General features: G+C 31.6%; 4 protein-coding genes across 5 annotated transcripts; 2 read left to right on the top strand and 2 right to left on the bottom strand.

Moving 5' to 3' along the window:
* Positions 1 to 1,350: 1,350 nt before the first annotated feature.
* Positions 1,351 to 5,154, top strand: LOC135950959 (uncharacterized). 2 transcript variants are annotated; one of them, XM_065500495.1, is made up of 3 exons: positions 1,351 to 1,621; positions 1,684 to 1,955; positions 4,015 to 5,154. In XM_065500495.1, the coding sequence occupies exons 1-3, from the start codon at positions 1,534 to 1,536 to the stop codon at positions 5,005 to 5,007; spliced, it is 1,353 nt and encodes a 450-aa protein (XP_065356567.1). In that variant the 5' UTR covers positions 1,351 to 1,533; the 3' UTR covers positions 5,008 to 5,154. The 2 variants fall into 2 exon arrangements, with proteins under 2 accessions (XP_065356567.1, XP_065356568.1); XM_065500496.1 differs by having other exon boundaries at positions 1,353 to 1,621; positions 1,687 to 1,955.
* An 862-nt stretch (positions 5,155 to 6,016) lies between these two features.
* Positions 6,017 to 9,927, bottom strand: Sec5 (secretory 5). Its single transcript, XM_065500180.1, has 9 exons — positions 9,728 to 9,927; positions 9,021 to 9,641; positions 8,745 to 8,959; positions 7,931 to 8,213; positions 7,702 to 7,865; positions 7,200 to 7,639; positions 6,820 to 7,140; positions 6,334 to 6,750; positions 6,017 to 6,277 (listed from the first exon to the last, which is right to left on the bottom strand). The coding sequence occupies exons 1-9, from the start codon at positions 9,834 to 9,836 to the stop codon at positions 6,139 to 6,141; spliced, it is 2,709 nt and encodes a 902-aa protein (XP_065356252.1). The 5' UTR covers positions 9,837 to 9,927; the 3' UTR covers positions 6,017 to 6,138.
* A 743-nt stretch (positions 9,928 to 10,670) lies between these two features.
* Cog3 (conserved oligomeric Golgi complex subunit 3) lies at positions 10,671 to 14,453 on the top strand. Its single transcript, XM_065502600.1, has 9 exons — positions 10,671 to 10,880; positions 10,939 to 11,457; positions 11,513 to 12,015; positions 12,076 to 12,215; positions 12,287 to 12,447; positions 12,515 to 12,647; positions 13,043 to 13,218; positions 13,280 to 13,858; positions 13,922 to 14,453. Exons 1-9 carry the CDS (start codon positions 10,719 to 10,721, stop codon positions 14,351 to 14,353), a joined length of 2,805 nt encoding a protein of 934 aa, XP_065358672.1. The 5' UTR covers positions 10,671 to 10,718; the 3' UTR covers positions 14,354 to 14,453.
* On the bottom strand, positions 14,368 to 15,910 carry LOC135952588 (AN1-type zinc finger protein 2A). Its single transcript, XM_065502601.1, has 4 exons — positions 15,698 to 15,910; positions 15,213 to 15,606; positions 14,995 to 15,142; positions 14,368 to 14,861 (listed from the first exon to the last, which is right to left on the bottom strand). Exons 1-4 carry the CDS (start codon positions 15,750 to 15,752, stop codon positions 14,670 to 14,672), a joined length of 789 nt encoding a protein of 262 aa, XP_065358673.1. The 5' UTR covers positions 15,753 to 15,910; the 3' UTR covers positions 14,368 to 14,669.
* Between the last annotated feature and the right edge of the window lie 5,482 nt (positions 15,911 to 21,392).

Here is a 21,392-nt window from a genome sequence, read left to right as displayed (position 1 = left end):
TTCAATCATTTACAATATTAATGGAAATTGAAATTAGCTACAGAACTTTTGCCAATAGCAGACCTGTTTTAATAACTTTTGGCCGTAAAAGAGGTTTAGATGCAAAAAAAAATCGCTGGTATTCTTAGTAAATTCCAATAAATTTTTATTTAAAATATACCCATCAGTTAAATTAATGAAACTCTTATAATCAAATCTGTTTTATATATATTCTGCTGAGATTTTAATCTGGTCCAAAAAGGTTTTTGTTATATACATGCAAAAATTTAATCAAGTATTCAAAAAACTCTCCCTGTGTATAAAAAAAACAACAACATTAAAATCAAGTTAAATAATCTCTCTCATTATTAGTGATTTCAGAACAAATAGAAATGGAAAAAACATTTTTAAATTTAGTTTAGGATCTTATTATCTCCCTGTCACACACAATAACAAAACAAAAAACACACATTTGTAAAATACACATAAAATAGAAATAAAATCTATGTAGTTAATTTTCGAAAGGTATAAAAAATGTATAGATTAATAATGAAAACACACGGCTGATAGTATAATTTTGTTTCGAAATTATCTCTTTCGCTTGAACGCAAAAAATAAAAAGAAAAACAAATATTTATTAGTTCTTTTCCTAAATGCATTTTAGAAGAGAAAACGCTTGAAACGCAATCACATTTTAATTTATGTAATACATAATTGCCTTATTTTGTTTTATATACATATTTTTTTTATTTAAGTCCTTTTAAGGACTTTATAATTTAGCTTTAATATTATTTCTGCATTAAATTTATAATAAATACTATTTACTATTATGTTCTATAGCTCCAGCCTCAAAATTATAAATACAGAAAGAAATATTTATTTATAAGTGTTGCATTTGTGTTTGAGTAATTTTAAGTTTAAATGTTTTTATTTTCGAAAACAAAACAAACATTGAAAATACAAACAACTATTTATTACTTACTTTTTATTATTTTTATTAATTAACGATTAAGATGAAGTGTAATAATTGATGTATTAAACAAATATTTAATTAAAATACTTTAAAAATAAAAAATTTTTAGCAAAAAAAAAAATAAAATATTTTACATAAAATAAATATTTAAAACAAAATCAATTTAATTTATGGTTTGTTTACATATTAGCATTTAACACCACTGTGTCTTGAACTCTGGTTAAATTGTTTAATATTTATTTTAGTTTTATTATTATCAGATTAATCTGGTCTTTCTTTTACTTGTTCATTTTTCATTTTAAATTGAAAATATGCGCTCACAAACAATTCGCCGCAAATAGACACAAGCTAAGGAAGCAACACAGCTCATATTCCTCATTTATCAACAGACAGTCGAAGAAAGCGTTAGTTTTGTCACTCATCCAATCATAAAATAAATAATAAATAAACCTCATTGTGTCTGTCTGTCTGCTTAGATTATCTTTAAGAACGTTTAGTGCGGATGGGAATGAACGAAAGTCGCTGATAACTCTGAAAGTGATTAATTATTACGTAGAAATAATAAGATTAACACAACTAAAATGGAATTGAAAAGATTTTGGTTGGTTTTAACTGTAACAACGCTGTTATTGACTGCAGGAGTTTATGTAGCAGCTCAGGAGGAGAGTGGTAAGCAATTAAATGAAAAATAAAATGAGTTAAAGATTAAGGAAACGCTTATATTTTGCTAGCAGATGTGGACTATGAAAATCCAAATTCCCTTGATGATCATAATGTACAAGTAACGGAAAATCGTTTGGCTGCCCAGCTCTATGCGGTATTGGAGCATTACAAACAAGAAGATCCTGTGGGATTTCCCGGTGCACCCATACCAGATCCCATGGATGTTCCAGATATGAAAAAGAGTCTGGGCATGGCCACCTTAAATATGATGAAGGTTAAAGCTTATGGTTTATCTAAATTTCGTATTGCCAACATCAATGCTGATTTGAAAGCAATGAAGGTATGTAGATTAAAAAGAATTTGCGAAATTTTAGTGTAAAAATACGAACGGATACTGTTAATCTGTGTCGAACTGGGTTTTTTGTGTTTGGGAATTCATAAGCATTTGGCATATGTGTTTTCCAGTATTTTTTGTTCATATTTGGTGATAACGAAATTGTAATCTACACATGTATCGGCATTCACATCCCTCAGAGGCCCAACAAGATCGGTTATTTACCTGTAAACAAAACTAATGTTAACGAAGTTCATACAAATTCTAAATAAGAAACCAAATTCACAATAAATAGCTGGTCAAATTACAACATAGATATAAAGTGCATTACATTTTATTATTATCTATGTTTCATGTTTTCTTTGTGCCGTCTTCTGATGTATACTGAATATACATATCTATCTAACAACACTGGGAGTATTGAAGAGGAAACATTAAAACATGAGGCTTCTTCTTAGATTTTTGATAGCTTGGATATGAAATTTTGTACAATTAGGATAATATCATAGTTGGGGGTAGTGCACTAATTTTTAACTATCACTAATAGTTAGTGGTAGTGTAAAATATTTCACTAATTTTTTTAATGTTTAGTGATGAGTTGAAAAATATAAGCCTCACTCAATAATAGTGATAGTGTAGTTACAATTTTTTAACTAATAATATTTTGAAAATAGTTAAAATATTTTTTTTGCAGCCTAATGAAATAATTTTTTCTACACTAAAATTTTTAGTTAAAAAAATATTCCTGCACTATTTTTTTCAACAAAGAAATGTTTTACTCTATTCATAGTTTAAGTTAATATATTTAAGGAAAAAACGTAAAAGCGGTATATAAATATACAAATTACAATAAAAAGAGAAATAAGCAATTACACATAAAATAATTAGCGACTATTGGCTTTAAGTAAAACAAGCTTTTCGAAATTCGAATCACTTAATTTATTTCTCGGAGGAGAATCCACCATTCCACTAAAAGAAAATAAACGCTCTACTGGAGCAGAAGAAGCCAAAGGCGTGTTAAATTTAAAAAACATTTGCCTTATTATTGGATATTTTTTGAGACTGCAAATATCAGTGTCCGAGCTTAAAAGGAATGCACGTATTTCACTTTCTATGCCATCTTTCTGAACAAATGTTGTCCTAATATTGAAGATGTTAATAAACTAAGTAATTTCTTCAATAACTTTTTCACTTACTGTCAATTTCCCCAAAATCTAAGAATCCTACATTATCAGTGTTTTTTTGTGTTATTATTTCTTCGGATGCTGAAAAACACTTTGAAGCTTGCTCAACAAACATCTGTATATTTAATCTAACGATCACTAATTTTGAATATATTAGTGCAAAGAAAATTATTGAAGCTTTTTTTTAGTTATTGTTAAATTTTTTAACTATTTGAGTTTAGTGCTTATTTCTACACTACCACTCAATTGATTTATAGTTAAAAAAATATCACTATCACTAAAAAATACTAGTGATAAAAATATAAGCTTCACTACCACTAAAGCTGATGAAAATTAGTTAAAACTATATTTTTTAAAATAATATTTAGTGCTAGTGAAATGTTGATTGCACTCAACATTTAGTGCACTACCCCCAACTCTGGATAATATTAAGGATAAATATGTGGCCTAAAAAATTTATTAAAAAAACTCACTTTCAAAAGTTAAATTTAATTTTTTTTTATAATTTTGCTTCATATAATTACTACACCATTTTAAGTTGAAATTGAGAAAAATTAAAATTCAGAAATCCGAATTAATATTGAGCAATAACACATTTAAGAATAGGAAAGCGAAATTAATATTGAGAAAATAAAAATTGCAATTAATAAATCCAATTTATTATTGAAAAAAATTAAATTAAGAAATCAAAATTAATTAATTCCAAAAAATTACACTCTGATTTTTTTACACTTTTAAAAAACAAAAACAAGAAAAAAATCCAAAAAAAACTTTTTGGAATTTTGTTCAAGTTTTTGTTGTGTAAAAGTGTAAAAAAAATTAGAGTGTAATTTTCATTTTTTTGAAATGAATGACCTTAATATTTAATGTATTTTTTTTAGGTCGAAGCCGGCATCGAACTAGATACAATGGTTACCAAGGGTATGTATACTCTAAGCTCCTTCATCTCTAAGGCAAATGGACCATTTACTGTTATCCTAAAGAAAGTCTTTGTCAAAGCTTCGGCATCCTTACAAGTGCAGCGTGATGGTCATTTGACCACAGAACGTATTAAAATGGATGTAACATTCAAGGATATGTCTATGGATTTCCAAAATTTAGGCTTCTTGGGCACCGTTTTTCAGGGTATAGTGAATTCTGCTCCTAATCTGGTATTCGATACCATGAAGCCTTTTATGCTGCAGGAGGCCGACAAGAAATTACGCGAAGAAATCAATAACAATATTGTCAAGTTAATGGGTGATAAATTGTTGCCAAACTCCATCACTCCCCTTGATATGGCCATTGCTGAAGGTCGTAAGAAGGTGCGCGAAATGGGCTATGATCCTTATCGCATGCCCGACTACAATCGCACGGTGGGAGTGTTTAGCATGCAACTTTCAAACACTTGGATTAATGGCATTTCATCGTTTTACCGTGTCGGCGATGTGGTGGTTTCTATGGAAAATAACACCGTGACTCTTAAGGTGAAAGTCGGTACTCAACAGATAGCTGGTGCAGGTCAATGGGAAGTGGGCTGTGGCTTGATATCTCGTGTTGGTCACGTCCAGTTTACCGTTCAACACATACGTCTAACGCTCAGTGTTAGCCAGGCTTTAGATACGCGTAAGAGACCCATCATCAATGATCTTCAAATTGATTTGGGAAATATACAAGTACGTTGTGATGGTGCCGGTACTTTGGATTATATTATGGAATTTGTGGTGAATGTGTTGCCCAATCTATTGCGCTATCAAATTATGGACGCTTTGGAGAATCCAATTAAAATGCGCATTCAAGAAAAGTTCAACACCATCGATGTGGAGCAGGCCATTAAGGACAACATTCACAAATTCCAAGCTGATGGAAAAATGGCCTTTGATTTTAAAATGTAATTTACTACTGCCTACAGTCACTTATAGGATTTTGTTCCTAATAATAAAGTGTAAATATATTTGTGGTAAGACTTACTTTAATAATTCTTTTTTTTTAAATGTATCCCAGATAAATTATTAAATAAAGCCTGAAATATTTGATAAAAATCTAGATTTTGTTTAAAATTCTATTATATTTAATACAATCCATATTAAATGCTCGATGGACTTTAAATTATTTTTAGTTGTAAACATTATCGGGTTTAAAAAGTAATGTGAACTTCGAATTTTAATTTAATTTGAGCTTAATCCAGAATTAAAAAATACAGTCTATAGCTTCATTCAAAAGATTTTATTTCGATATAATTCAATTTATAATAAAATTCATTCATGATTCAACTTTTGAAATCTTCCGAAAGAAAAATTAATCGAAAATTTTTTTTATGAAAAACACTGTTTTTAAAATTCTTTCGAATAGTTTTCATACAAACTTGTTCGAATCATTTTTCTTTCGACATCGTGAAACAGACCTTAAATATTTGTTTCATTCAAATTGTTATATTGTATTGAATTCGGAATCAGAAACAAGACGACCGGCTCGTCACCGCTGCTTGTATTTTTACCTTTTTGTCGGCTTATATCAGCTCAAAATAAGCAGCCGTTTTCGTCGGCTTGAATGCAACGGACGTGTTTAATTTCGGAATCTTTGAATCATCCTAAACTGAACAGGTGCACTTTTTATTTATTTTACTTATTCATCCTTATCGTGGTTGGCGTAAACGTCTTACGCCTACGACAGTTTAGTACTAGATTAAAGAAACAGTTTGCATTTTATCTTTAATCTAGTACGAAACTGTCGTAGGCGTAAGACGTATACGCCTACCACGATTAGGCTGATTATTATATTTTCTATACAAATTTTGCCTTTAGGCGATGCTTTTGACAATTAGATTAAAGCTTGATTATAAATATCGATAATATATACTTGGAACTCCCGCATAAAATACCTTTTAAATTAAACACAACATAATTACTTTCTACCAGCAACGCTCACCATGTTTAGCTATATTATTTTTAAATAAGCTGTAATTATATTTTAAAAATATATTTTTAAGCAATACCATACAAGTTTTATTTCAAATGATTTCACGTTTAAGGATCCTTTACGGAAAAGCACATTAATTGTAATTTCATGCGATCCTTAACACGCTCTAGTATATCGTCAGCTTGTTTTTGTTGATCGGCATCAAGTGGAGGATTGATGGCTTCTAAGGCCTCAAGGAAATAGTTTCTAATAAATTGTTTAATTAATGAAGCCATTAAATTGATTATAATACACAAATTTACCTTCCAGTTTCGTTTGTATATAATCTTAGAGTATCTCTTAGTAAGCGTATATCAACACTGGCTTGTATGGCTCCCGAATAACTGAACTGCCTTACAAAACCCATTAAACGACCCAACTCCTCGGATATAGTCAGAACAATAGGCTCAAGTATGGGTCTCAATAGAGCGGGTGATATAGTAAAGATTTCCGAAAAAACTCCCACCAGATTATCGCAGCATTCGTGGGCGTAGGGTCTTAACTGGCCAATTGGCATTTCAATGTCCCACTGAAATGTGCCCAAATACATGGAAGGTTCAATTGTACCAACTAAAGGATCGCCCTTATGCTCCACATAGGCATCCAAGATGTTGGAAAATAATTTGTTAACCGAATAACGGGCCGTTTCAATAGCCAATGAAGGTAAAGGATAGCCATATCTTATAAAGATTTATATAAAATTTTGAAATATTAATTTTGGTTTTTAGCAATAAATTTGAGTTACTTACTTTTCAAATAGTTTTCCCACTTTATGGAAAAAGCTTTTATTGCAGTAGGCACAGTTGGCCAAACAGCATAACATGCGTTGTTCCCAGGTAATGGCCGTGGTTGTAGAGGAAGATAAGCTGGTAAATCTGCCAGAAGCAGGGCCACTTGATTGATTATTTGGATATCCCAGTAACTGAGAGACATTGTGTGTTGGGGTCTCTTCCTTATGGTAATTAAATGCCAATTCTTGTATAACATTACAAAAACATAACAGCAATTGTTGTAAACGCAATGACACTTCCCGTTGCCCATCCGATTCTGACTCTAGAAGGTTACCTTCCCTGAAAATGAAAACAATTTTCAAAGAATTTGTTTGGTTTGTATTACACAACTATCAAACCTCATTTCCGGATTAATACAAGACTGTTGAGCCTCCTCCAATGTTTCAATTAGTAAATTCTCCAAACGTTGTGGCAATAAGGTTGCACCAGGAAAATCTTCGACACCCATTTCCCATGTCTCCAATTCCGTTAGTTTATTGCAATTTTGTGTGGCCTTTTCAAAAATATTAGAGAAACAGTGCAGTCGTGTGTCATCAATGAATTTTTGTACAATATCCAAAGCCGATGAAGGCAAATCCAAACTAATCAAAGTGGCATAAGTTATACGTGTATAACGTAAACACTGAGGCAACCAAGATTTGAAAACATCATGAGAACCATGGCTAATGGGCCATATAAGGCCTACAGATTGCCTTAGAGTACGTGCCTCAGAATCTGTGGTACACATAGCCACTTTCAGATAAATACAGAATTTTTCAATGGCATTCAAGATCATGCGCTGCAATAGACACATTGAGATTTTAAATGTTGGTAGCACTCTTATTTAACATATTGACATACCTTAAAATCTCCTGGTCTGGGATCATTAGGACCTCTCAGTTCTCCCGTGAAATACATCTGTCCCAGACGCCACAAGTCCGGCAATTGGGATGCTGCTATTTCACAAATTTCTTCACAGAACAGCACACGGTTGGGTGTTTGGGATATATCACGATTTTTGCTCTCTGTGTTGGAAGGATTAATATTTAAAATTTTATATTTTTTCGCATACGAATTGTAAAAATCTTACTTTCGGCTCCTTGAGCATCTTTGCTGGCATATTGTTCAAATGTTTGCTTAAACGTCTGTTCTAAATATTTGGATCTTGCATCTATGGCATCCCAAGCTGGATCTGTATTACGTAGCTTGTCATTTATGATATTTCCGGACTGTTGAACTTCTAGACTTATTAGAGCTTTAATAAGTTTACGTTGCTGTTCGACGCTTTGGGGCATTTTTATGACTTTTTCGTGTAATTGTTTGCGTATTTGTAAAATACGCTGATCGACTTCTTCCATTACTTTTCGGAATATCTAAATAAAATAGGCATGCAAATTTGATGAAAATCTTAATTCAATTTTCAATATTTCTACTAATAATACATTCAGTACAGATTAATTCGTTGTTTTAATTTTTTAGTACAGCAAACGTATTGACTTTATTCCTTTATTAATTCATTATTTATAGAACAAATTCCTTGATGAATCAAATCCATTACAAAAATAACTTTAAAATGTATTAAATGATTCAACTGTTCTTAAATTAAAATGTATTATAATACGGCTTAGACAATTTTTTTTCAATTTATATTGTAAATTATTAAAAGAAAAACTAAAACAAAACTAAATGATCGTCCTTATTATAATTTGATCGGAATTAACAATAATTGAATTCTGTATGAATTAATTCCATTATGGATTAATTTAATTTAATTAATGAAACTGCAAGATAAATTTATGTAGTTATACTTAATTGAACAAACTATTTCCTTGGGGTCTTAGAAGCCATCAATTTTCCAAATTCTATTACGTTTGTATAATAATTTTCAATTGAAATCAACTTACCGGAATTTCAGTTTTACTGAAACGACTCTTTGCTCTGGCATAATCGTTAACAACAATATCGAATTCTCCAGCGGCAGCCTTTTTTTCTACGGAGTTTGGTAAACAGAACAAAAATTTGTGGCGAGATAAAGCCAACAGCACTGCCCTAGTGGAATCAGCCTTTTCTTTGCGCAACAATACATCATTGAAAATATTTTCGGACTCAGAAATAGAATCTAAAATTAATAAAAAAATACATAAACAATATAAATTCCAAAAAAAGAAATTACCACATACTTTCAATTTCCTCTTGCAATACACGCAGAGGTTCCGGCCCATACTGTTTTTGATCTTCCTGTAATTTGTCCCTTATATTCATCATAGTATCCAACTGGTCGATAACAGAGCCGGCATTCGATTTCAAAAAGGATAGTTGACCCTCCTTTTGTGACTCTACTTTTCGATTCAGATAATTAAGACCAGCTTTCAGATCGGCAAATGTAGTGGCCGAATGCTTTTCCAACAAGAACAAGGCTGGCGAAAAGTTTTCTTGCAACAAGTCGCCGCTGTTATTTGGAAAGAGTTCTCTTAAATTCTCAACATTTTTCTGCTCATTGCCCTCGGTTGATAGCCCCAATGGATCCTCTTGTGTAAAGACCGACTGCACCAAAGTTCGCCTACCCCAAGCAAAATTTTGTGATGGTGCCTCATCTACCCATACAGGTGACTCTTTTACGGGTCCTATTATTTCATTATTTCCTATGGCTCTGAACTGCACAGAGGAGGAGCCCACACCACCACTATTTGTGGTAACAATGATATCGCCAATACCCTTAGCTGGACCAGTGCGAGCGATAATTTTGTTGGGCGACACCCATTCAGCCGACAGTAGACAATCAAAACCACAAATTTTTAAACCTTTAAGATAAGCAAATTAACATAATTTTACTAATTTAGATGACGAACACAATACACCTCCTTTAGAAAACCACTCAATGACCCACCTATCAAATCTGTTGGTTTAGAACCCAAAAATTCGCCACGTATTATAACACGGGTCCCAGGCGGACCTTCTTTTGGTGAAAGACCAGTTACTACAGGTTGTGGAGCCATAACACTAGAGGATTTTCTTTTCGTAAATTGAACAAATCATACAGATGAAAAGAAAAACGACACCCTTTATTTTTTTTTATTTTCTAATAAACAAATCAAAACAAATAGTTGTGTTGTCAAAAACGGAATGGAATGAAACATGAGATAAGAAATTCAATAAGGGGTTTCACTAGCTCAGTTAAAATCAACTTTTATTAAATTAAAATAATTTGTATATTTGTTACAATCATTAACGCTACTAGAGCTCTTTTGCAGTTTAAGACTATGTACTATATGACAATTCAAATCCCTGATTGTCGCTTCAGACCCCGTTGTATCCATGGCCTTCCAGATCTCTGCCTGGAAGACGCTGCATTCGTCCTGGCCCCAGTGCCAGATTTCATATTAGATTCGTCAGTAAAAACTGCACACATTCCAAACAGTTGTTAGGTTCAAAGCACTCGTCCCTACTTGGACACACAAACTTTCAAGTCTAAAGTCACTACCATATGGTCAGAGTTCTAATCTGATCTGTCATACCTACGCCGTGCAAAATTGTTGTGTGATCTACCCCCAATTGTCTTACAAGAGAAGACTCAAAGAGCCTCAGCGAATTCCGCCACACTCGGCCAATTTAATTAGCAAAACCTTACGAACGTATTTATTTCTGTACATTCTATAAAAAGTGCAAATGTCACAAATAATTAACGCCTAGAAATGCCTTTCAAAATCTTATTTCATCATACTCAAATTGTTAGGTTTCCTTCCCTTACATTTTCTTCTTTTATTGTGATTTGGCAATTTATGTAAACAGCTGACTGGAAAAAAAAGAAAGAATGACAGTGAAAAAGAAACAAACGAAAATAGTTGTTTTTTACGTTTTTTAACGGATGCAGGCCAAGAATGGATGACGTAGCCAGTGTTCAGCTAGAAAATGAAAATTTACGGAAAATTCGGTCTCGACTTCTGTTATGGGATGCAAAAAACAATGCACTTGCCGCATTAAATGTCACACAAGATGAATGTTTGGAGCAAATCAATTCAATTTGGTCCCAGGAAGCTGAGGTAAGACACACAAAACTAAAATCGATTGAAGCAAACGTAATCAAGAATTTATTTTCAGTTGCCCTCATTGGAGCACTCCAAACTTGAAGTGAAGACTACTACAAATGACTCTGACATAAATTCCTTGTCTCTTAGCACTTTGCAGCAGTCACTGCCACCGGGAATCGATACCACACACGATTTCCTGATGCTGTATGATCGTGTGCACGCAGAGATTCATGAAAACAGCAATGTGGTGTCGCATCGCTACTTGCAGCAGTTGATCACAAGAAGCACTGAATGCAAGCGTATGCTGACACAAATTGAGGCTGCCATGGGTCGTTTGAAGACTTTGCGTGAAGAGTATGCTTTTGTATCGGAAAAAACGGAAGCTCTAAACAGTGCTAGTGAACAGCTGATTGAGGAGCAGGAAAAATTACAATCATTGGGTGATGAAATACATAAGCGTTTGCATTATTTTAATCAAGTGGAACTTTTAAATCAACGTCTGCACAGTCCCACACTCTCAGTGGCCTCAGAGTCATTTCGGGAGTGTTTGTCAAAGATTGATGAATGTTTGACGTACTTGAAGGAACATGTAAGTATTGTGCAATTACGGTATGCCACATTTAATTGATTTTATTCCTTTACAGCCTAAATTTAAAGATTCTCCTGCTTTTATCATAAAATACAAACATTGTTTAGCCAAGGCAGTCACTCTGGTTAAAAACTATGTCAACACAGTTATGTCCCAAGCTACAGAAGCCACTTTGCACCCTAAACAGAATAGCACAGTTACGGGTAGTAGTGGCCATGAAGCCTCTATTACCTCTCCAGATGCAGCTTTTGCTCTCTACTATGGCAAATATCAAACATCTGCCGCCAAGGTTAAACGAGTTTCACAAATGATTGAATCTCGCGTACAGGTATGTCCGGAGTATGCAAATCTTTTGTCAGAGTTGCAACAGAACTATTTAAACGAAAGGGCCACTATAATGACGCCCGCCGTTGATAAAGCCATTAAGGATATAAAGACTCAACATAAAGGAGATCATTGTGCTTTAATGCGTAGCTCGTGTGCGTTTTTAGTGCATATATGCCAGGACGAGCAGAGATTGTACTATCAGTTCTTTGCCCACGAAAGCGAGCAATTAACGTAAGTAAATGTGCAAAAGTTTGTTGTAATGTATTAATTTAATGTGTTTTGCTTATAAAGGTCTTATCTGGAGGGTTTGTGTAATATTTTGTATGACACCATGCGTCCGTTTATTATTCACATAAATCATTTGGAAACATTGGCTGAAATTTGCTCAATATTAAGAATTGAGATGTTGGAGGAACATGTCCAGCAAAATCGTATGTTTTAGTTTACATCACATCCCATCTTTGCTCTCCATTTCATTTTATAATTCATTTATTGTTTATAGCCACTGCTTTGGAAGCATTTGCTACTATTGCCAATCAATTGCTGCAAGATGTTCAGGAACGTTTGGTGTTTAGAGCTCATTTGTATTTACAATCTGATATCCTAAATTATAATCCTTCGGCAGGTGATTTAGCTTATCCCGAAAAATTAGAGATGATGGAGGTTGGTCTTAGGATACATATGTATACTGATTTTCTTTATTAAACAGTTTTTTTTTGTTCAATTTCAGAGCATAGCTTTATCATTGCAAGATCCTCCTCAAATACGTCGCTTTGATTCAAGGTCCTCATTGGTATCAACAACTTCAAATATTACGGAAGCTGAAAGTGTCGATACAAGTGTCAGTCGTGTGAGAAATATGAGTGAGTACAGTAAGAAATTAGATAAGTGGATCAATAAATTAAGAAAATTTCACCAAATTTGTGTCACTATTTTCAATTTTTTTTTTTTTGAATATCATGAAAATTCGAAATAATTGTCAGGTGTTTCGAACTTGAAATTTTTTATAACATTGCAAAATATTTGAAATTTTCGAATATACTTTAAATACACTTTCGAAATTAAGATCTTTTACGCCATGTTCGAAAATTCGAACTTAATTTCGAAATTTTAAAAATCGTTACACTTAATTCTTTTTTAACTTTGTATTAAAACAACAAAATCTTTTAAATTAAAAACTATTTGAGTTATGTTCGAAAATTTTAACAGAATTTCTAATTAGAAAACAATAATATTTCGTACATTAAACTTATTTTAGATTCACCAGCTGATATGCACGGTATGTGGTATCCCACAGTAAGACGTACATTGGTTTGTTTATCACGTCTTTATCGCTGTGTTGATAGACCAATATTCCAGGGCTTATCTCAGGAAGCCCTAAAGCATTGTATTCAAAGTGTATCGGCGGCAGCAACTAAAATATCTCAATCAAAGGTATAAGTTCAAATACTTTTACAAAACAACTTTTATTTTAGTTTAATTACTTTATTTCTAGACTCCCATAGATGGTGAACTATTCGAAATTAAACATTTACTAATTCTAAGAGAACAAATTGCTCCCTTCCGTGTCGATTTTACAGTCAAAGAAACTTCTTTAGATTTCAGTAAAGTGAAAACTGCTGCTTTTGGTCTATTGCAGAAGCGCAAGCAATTGTTTTCCATGGGCAGCAATAATGCTTTGCTAGAGTTCTTACTAGAAGGTACGCCACAAATTAAGGAACATTTATTGGACTCACGCAAAGAAGTGGATCGTCAATTGAAATTTGTATGTGAAAAGTTTATCAAGGATTCTCTACAATTATTGGCAGCGCCTCTGGTAACGTTCCTGGATAAAGCACAGTCAGTGATAAATAACGCAGCAACTGTAGTAAACAAGGACCAGCAGCAGCAGTCACAACAAAATAAGATAAACTATACCCTAAGGCAAAGTACCTGGGCTAGTCCTCAACAAATTAGCAGTGTTATACAAGAGACACAGCGTTTGATAAAGAGCAAACTGCCCATATTACAAAGATCCATGCAATTGTATTTAAGCAACCGTGATACGGAATTTATCATATTTCGGCCCATAAGAGTAAGTTTTAAAAGGTTTCGAATCAATAAATAAATATTTTAATTTTTTCTATATTATTTACAGAACAACATTATACAATCCTTTGTCAAATTGGAGCAGTTACTAACAACCAATGGCTACAGTCCCGATGACATGACTATAACTAGTTGTCCTTCCGCCGAGCAGGTCTCAATAATATTATCCAGCGCTAGTATTTTAGCAGCCGATGCCATGATTAATTTTTCAGCAGCTCAACGCAAAGCGAGCATTACTTCAACAGACACCAGTATTTTGCCACACACATCTGCGCCCTTAGAGCCAGCCAGAAAACTTTCCTTAGACAAGAAAGTTAGTTTTGAGGGACCAACCTCGCTAAATGCCATGGAAAATTTGCCTGAGCTAACAGAATCTTCAGGCAATAATAGCAGTGTTACCTCACCAACAGCTCGATCGCCAGAACCTGCTCAAAATATACAGATATCAACAAGCAATGACGTGGTCCCTACACCTGAGTAGTTAGGAGACAAACATTTATTTCACTTATAATTATACTTTATTTTTATTAAACTACACAATAAAACATACAAATAATATAAATAATGTTACACAAATCAAATATGGTTTTGTAAGGGAAATAAAACAAATATTATATTAGAGATTTAACAATTCTCTGCCAAACATTTTCTAATTAACTACAGTTCAATTTTGAATTCTATATAAAGTTGTACAAATTCAAAATAATGTCTACTTGTTTCACTAAAGCGCTGCTCAAGCAAATCTCAATAACTTTTCTACTACATGATGATTGCTAAATAATTAGAAACTATTTAAACTACGATAGAGAGCATTTGTTATTGCCAGAGTTTTGCTGCTGATCATGGCCTCCCACTGGCACGGTAGTGTTATTGCGTCGTTGTGTATTTGTGGCGGCAGCCGCTGTTTCATTACGTCTATTGCGATCGTTGGTTTCGTCTAATTCCATTATGGACAGAGCAATAGCACGAGCTAAGGCCTCATCCTCTGACTATAATTGAAAAAAGAAAATAAATAAATGACCTCACAAACTTTACATTAGATTAGCAAAGGTGTGTTCTGTAAAATACACTCCCACACGGAGTCCCATGGGATGCATTAGAACTAAATAATATTTGACTTACTATGTTTCCCTGAATAGTTTGCAACTGTGATGAGCCTGCCGTTAAGCGTTGTGCTGCAGCAGCTCTTACGGCAGCAGTAGTAGGTTTGGGAGCAGTATTAAATAAAGTATTTGGTGGCTTTTGTGTACGTCTTTGTTCTGCTGCTTTTCTGTAAATATAAAAATGAATAGTTTCTAAGTAAAATATTAAGTTATTTCATTACTATTTCCTAAACTTACGCAACAATACTCCTTTTTTGATCTGACTCAGTTTTTATATTATTCCCAGCAGATGACTGGCATTCATGATCGGCTGTGTGACGATGACGTAAACAAAAGTTGCGCTTGCATTGTGAACAGTTGACTGGTATTAATTCTTTTCGTTTGCATGACTTGTAGGAACAACGATTTGTGAAAATTTTCCGAGAATCCGATTTACACTGTTGGTCGATGTGTTGTCCTACCGTCAAATCAGGTTCAACGCCAGGGGCAGTAGGTACTGGATCACCACACAATGGGCATAACGGCACTTGGTAATCCTTACGCAAACCGGAGGCACAACTGTGCTGCTCATAGTTAAAATGCGAGGAACAAAAAACTTGATTGCAAGCATCACATTTCATGGGTAAAAAATCTAACAAACAAATACACAATTTTAGTAAATACAGTTATCCAAATTACTTCCGTGTATGAATATAGTACATACAAACAAGGAAACCACTTACCTAGTCTATTGCATGTTTTCTCATTGCAATGTTGTCCTAAGTGAGGAAATTCCATGTTGCTTCTGATATGCTATCGAACTAATATTAAAGGAATGTGAAATTAACTATTTATTCTATAATAATCTCGAACAATTAGTAAGATTTGACCACTTTTGATGAAATATTGCACCAAAACAAAAGATGACTAAACAAAATACGTCCAATTTATACAAAATGTTAATGAAAAATAAGAGGTTTTTGACGTTTTACTTTATTAGTGCATTCTTCTTACAAGAAAATGGAATGAGTTGAATGAAACACTCAAAATCGAAATGAAAAAACTATTTACTAAAAACGAACACTTCCTTTATGTTTTCGTCAAAAATCAGTTATTTCAAATAAAGTAATTTAAAATCGTTAATAACTATGTAAACAAGCGTTTAAATGAGAAAAGAAGGTCGATATGTAATCACTAGGGGGCGGATTTTCATGCATTTATTATTGGAAAATATGCGCCTAAAATATGCTTCAAAAAAATCAAAATATGACCTCAAAATTTAAAAAATATGCACTTATATTTTTGTGCAGAAACATAAAATAATTAAGTATGGAATTCGAAATGTCCAAAAAATACACAACACTGTTGCCAGCAGTTAGAACTCTTTAAATTATACCAGGAATTAAACAAATAAAGTTCTAAAAATATTTTTAAAATAATTTTTCTTCTGAAAAAACGATGGACGATATATTAATTGTAATATCTTGGTATGAATACTTGTTTAAATCCATAATCTTTAGAGCTTCTCTATTTTGATCGTGCTGTAAAGTAGCATCCAACCTTAATATTTATCTCGTAATAACCAAGCAATTAAGCAATTAGTAAATGTATCCCTTATAGAGGGAAATAATATCTGATCACTTGGCTGACTCCAATTTATATATTTTGGGTCATTTGACGTGCTATTTGTAATGCAGAGAGAAGTCAATTGGTTACTTTATACATCCCATGGAATCTAGCATAAAGACAATTATCACTTAAGTGTCTCTATGTAATCTATAATGTCTCTAAGTTATCCAAAATCACTAGTTTACGACAGTCTCGTAGATATTACTGTCAGGAGCGGTAACTGTGTATGTGAATCTTTCGATAACGAAATCTCTTATAAATCGAATTTGCAATTAAAACAAATATGAATGTTTTTCGATACATTTAATGATTTTTTGATACTTAAAAAAACTAAACTTTTTTGAAGAAAAGTGTTTTGAAATGATAATTTTCAATTACTGTTAAAGAAATGAAGAACTTAATGCCAATTTCTCGATGTCGAAAGAAGTTAGTTAGTAAATGTTATCTACTGCTATTTCTATAATAAATTCGACAAAAAAAATGTCGAAATAATGTATTGCCCATTAATGACAAAAAATTATATTTTTTATTAAAAATTGGCATAATATGCATATAAATATGCATTTTGAAGTAAAATATAACAAAATATGCATTATCAATAAAATATGCACTAACAAATCGATGCCATTTTGCAGCAAAATGTGCGATTCAGATAGATAATTGGTCTACATTGTATTTGGACGTTCGAGAAAAAACATGCATTTGCATATAAATCCGCCCCCTAGTAATCACTCATATTTCTAGTGAAAATTCCTCAAAATATCTAAAATCGTTAATAACTTGTGTAAATAAGCGTTTAATTGAGAAAAGGAGGTCGATCTGTGATCACTCATATTTCTAGTGAAAATTCCAATTTTTATATGAAAAACTCAAAATATCTAAAATCGTTAATAACTTGGTAAATAAGCGTTTAAATGAGAAAAGGAGGTCGATCTGTGATCACTCATATTTCTAGTGAAAATTTCAAGATTTATATGAAAAACTCAAAATATATAAAATCGTTAATAACTTGGTAAATAAGTGTTTAATTGAGAAAAGGAGGTCGATCTGTGATCACTCATATTTCTAGTGAAAATTAAATTTTTTATATCAAAAACTCAAAATATCTAAAATCGTTAATAACTGGGTAAATAAGCGTTTAAATGAGAAAAGGAGGTCGATCTGTGATCACTCATATTTCTAGTGAAAATTAAATTTTCTATATGAAAATCACAAAATATCTAAAATTGTTAATAACTTGGTAAATAAGCGTTTAATTGAGAAAAGAATGTCGATCTGTGATCACTCATATATCTAGTGAAAAATCCATTTTTTATATGAAAAACTCAAAATATCTAAAATCGTTAATAACTTGGTAAATAAGCGTTTAAATGAGAAAAGGAGGTCGATCTGTGATCACTCATATTTCTAGTGAAAATTAAATTTTCTATATGAAAATCACAAAATATCTAAAATCGTTAATAACTTGGTAAATAAGCGTTTAAATGAGAAAAGGAGGTCGATCTGTGATCACTCATATTTCTAGTGAAAATTAAATTTTCTATATGAAAATCACAAAATATCTAAAATCCTTAATAACTTGGTAAATAAGCGTTTAATTGAGAAAAGGAGATCGATCTGTGATCTCTCATATTTATAGTGAAAATTTCAAGATTTATATGAAAAACTCAAAATATATAAAATCGTTAATAACTTGGTAAATAAGTGTTTAATTGAGAAAAGGAGGTCGATCTGTGATCACTCATATTTCTAGTGAAAATTACATTTTTTATATCAAAAACTCAAAATATCTAAAATCGTTAATAACTTGGTAAATAAGCGTTTAAATGCGAAAAGGAGGTCGATCTGTGATCACTCATATTTCTAGTGAAAAATCCATTTTTTATATGAAAAACTCAAAATATCTAAAATCGTTAATAACTTGGTAAATAAGCGTTTAAATGAGAAAAGGAGGTCGATCTGTGATCACTCATATATCTAGTGAAAAATCCATTTTTTATATGAAAAACTCAAAATATCTAAAATCGTTAATAACTTGGTAAATAAGCGTTTAAATGAGAAAAGGAGGTCGATCTGTGATCACTCATATTTCTAGTGAAAATTAAATTTTCTATATGAAAATCACAAAATATCTAAAATTGTTAATAACTTGGTAAATAAGCGTTTAATTGAGAAAAGAAGGTCGATCTGTGATCACTCATATATCTAGTGAAAAATCCATTTTTTATATGAAAAACTCAAAATATCTAAAATCGTTAATAACTTGGTAAATAAGCGTTTAAATGAGAAAAGGAGGTCGATCTGTGATCACTCATATTTCTAGTGAAAATTAAATTTTCTATATGAAAATCACAAAATATCTAAAATTGTTAATAACTTGGTAAATAAGCGTTTAATTGAGAAAAGAAGGTCGATCTGTGATCACTCATATATCTAGTGAAAAATCCATTTTTTATATGAAAAACTCAAAATATCTAAAATCGTTAATAACTTGGTAAATAAGCGTTTAAATGAGAAAAGGAGGTCGATCTGTGATCACTCATATTTCTAGCGAAAATTTCATGTTTTATATGAAAAACTCAAAATATCTAAAATCGTTAATAACTTCGTAAATAAGCGTTTAAATGAGAAAAGGAGGTCGATCTGTGATCGCTCATATTTCTAGCGAAAATTTCATGTTTTATATGAAAATCTCAAAATATCTAAAATCGTTAATAACTTGGTAAATAAGCGTTTAAATGAGAAAAGGAGGTCGATCTGTGATCACTCATATTTCTAGTGAAAATTAAATTTTCTATATGAAAATCACAAAATATCTAAAATCGTTAATAACTTGGTAAATAAGCGTTTAAATGAGAAAAGGAGGTCGATCTGTGGTCACTCATATTTCTAGTGAAAATTCCATTTTTAATATGAAAAACTCAAAATATCTAAAATCGTTAATAACTTGGTAAATAAGCGTTTAAATGAGAAAAGGAGGTCGATCTGTGATCACTCATATTTCTAGTGAAAATTACATTTTTAATATGAAAAACTCAAAATATCTAAAATCGTTAATAACTTGGTAAATAAGTGTTTAAATGAGAAAAGGAGGTCGATCTGTGATCACTCATATTTCTAGTGAAAATTCCATTTTTTATATGAAAATCTCAAAATATTTAAAATCGTTAATAACTTGGTAAATAAGCGTTTAAATGAGAAAAGGAGGTCGATCTGTGATCACTCATATTTCTAGTGAAAATTCCATTCTTTATATCAAAAACTCAAAATATCTAAAATCGTTAATAACTTGGTAAATATATGTGTAAATGAGAAAAGGAGGTCGATCTGTGATCACTCATATCTCTAGTGAAAATTCCATTTTTAATATGAAAAACTCAAAATATCTAAAATCGTTAATAACTTGGTAAATAAGTGTTTAAATGAGAAAAGGAGGTCGATCTGTGATCACTCATATTTCTAGCGAAAATTTCATGTTTTATATGAAAAACTCAAAATATCTAAAATCGTTAATAACTTGGTAAATAAGCGTTTAAATGAGAAAAGGAGGTCGATCTGTGATCACTCATATTTCTAGTGAAAATTAAATTTTCTATATGAAAATCACAAAATATCTAAAATCGTTAATAACTTGGTAAATAAGTGTTTAAATGAGAAAAGGAGGTCGATCTGTGATCACTCATATTTCTAGCGAAAATTTCATGTTTTATATGAAAAACTCAAAATATCTAAAATCGTTAATAACTTGGTAAATAAGCGTTTAAATGAGAAAAGGAGGTCGATCTGTGATCACTCATATTTCTAGTGAAAATTAAATTTTCTATATGAAAATCGCAAAATATCTAAAATCGTTAATAACTTGGTAAATAAGCGTTTAAATGAGAAAAGGAGGTCGATCTGTGATCACTCATATTTCTAGTGAAAATTAAATTTTCTATATGAAAATCACAAAATATCTAAAATCGTTAATAACTTGGTAAATAAGCGTTTAAATGAGAAAAGGAGGTCGATCTGTGATCACTCATATTTCTAGTGAAAATTCCATTTTTTATATGAAAATCTCAAAATATCTAAAATCGTTAATAACTTGGTAAATAAGCGTTTAAATGAGAAAAGGAGGTCGATCTGTGATCACTCATATTTCTAGTGAAAATTCCATTTTTAATATGAAAAACTCAAAATATCTAAAATCGTTAATAACTTGGTAAATAAGTGTTTAAATGAGAAAAGGAGGTCGATCTGTGATCACTCATATTTCTAGTGAAAATTAAATTTTCTATATGAAAATCACAAAATATCTAAAATCGTTAATAACTTGGTAAATAAGCGTTTAAATGAGAAAAGGAGGTCGATCTGTGGTCACTCATATTTCTAGTGAAAATTAAATTTTCTATATGAAAATCGCGAAATATCTAAAATCGTTAATAACTTGGTAAATAAGCGTTTAAATGAGAAAAGGAGGTCGATCTGTGATCACTCATATTTCTAGCGAAAATTTCATGTTTTATATGAAAAACTCAAAATATCTAAAATCGTTAATAACTTGGTAAATAAGTGTTTAAATGAGAAAAGGAGGTCGATCTGTGATCACTCATATTTCTAGTGAAAATTAAATTTTCTATATGAAAATCACAAAATATCTAAAATCGTTAATAACTTTTTAAATAAGCGTTTAAATGAGAAAAGGAGGTCGATCTGTGATCACTCATATTTCTAGTGAAAATTAAATTTTCTATATGAAAAACTCAAAATATCTAAAATCGTTAATAACTTGGTAAATAAGCGTTTAAATAAGAAAAGGAGGTCGAT

This window comes from Calliphora vicina, chromosome 2 (assembly GCF_958450345.1).
Source record: "Calliphora vicina chromosome 2, idCalVici1.1, whole genome shotgun sequence".
NCBI lineage: Eukaryota > Metazoa > Arthropoda > Insecta > Diptera > Calliphoridae > Calliphora > Calliphora vicina.
The sequence above is the reverse complement of the archived record's forward strand: the minus strand, read 5'-3'. Positions and strand labels throughout refer to the sequence as shown.

Bases quoted from the DNA above. Each gene is read 5' to 3' on its own strand.
- LOC135950959 (XM_065500495.1), top strand. From the start codon at position 1,534: ATGGAATTGAAAAGATTTTGGTTGGTTTTAACTGTAACAACGCTGTTA. The intron at 1,622-1,683 runs GTAAGCAATTAA...ATATTTTGCTAG, and splicing joins AGCAGCTCAGGAGGAGAGTG to CAGATGTGGACTATGAAAAT. The intron at 1,956-4,014 runs GTATGTAGATTA...TATTTTTTTTAG, and splicing joins CTGATTTGAAAGCAATGAAG to GTCGAAGCCGGCATCGAACT.
- LOC135952588 (XM_065502601.1), bottom strand. From the start codon at position 15,752: ATGGAATTTCCTCACTTAGGACAACATTGCAATGAGAAAACATGCAAT. The intron at 15,607-15,697 runs GTAAGTGGTTTC...TTTGTTTGTTAG, and splicing joins GAAAACATGCAATAGACTAG to ATTTTTTACCCATGAAATGT. The intron at 15,143-15,212 runs GTAAGTTTAGGA...TTATATTTACAG, and splicing joins CAAAAAAGGAGTATTGTTGC to AAAAGCAGCAGAACAAAGAC.
- Cog3 (XM_065502600.1), top strand. From the start codon at position 10,719: ATGGATGACGTAGCCAGTGTTCAGCTAGAAAATGAAAATTTACGGAAA. The intron at 12,216-12,286 runs GTATGTTTTAGT...TATTGTTTATAG, and splicing joins GGAACATGTCCAGCAAAATC to CCACTGCTTTGGAAGCATTT. The intron at 13,859-13,921 runs GTAAGTTTTAAA...TATTATTTACAG, and splicing joins TCATATTTCGGCCCATAAGA to AACAACATTATACAATCCTT.
- Sec5 (XM_065500180.1), bottom strand. From the start codon at position 9,836: ATGGCTCCACAACCTGTAGTAACTGGTCTTTCACCAAAAGAAGGTCCG. The intron at 9,642-9,727 runs GTGGGTCATTGA...CTTATCTTAAAG, and splicing joins TAAACCAACAGATTTGATAG to GTTTAAAAATTTGTGGTTTT. The intron at 7,866-7,930 runs GTAAGATTTTTA...CTTCCAACACAG, and splicing joins AGATGCTCAAGGAGCCGAAA to AGAGCAAAAATCGTGATATA.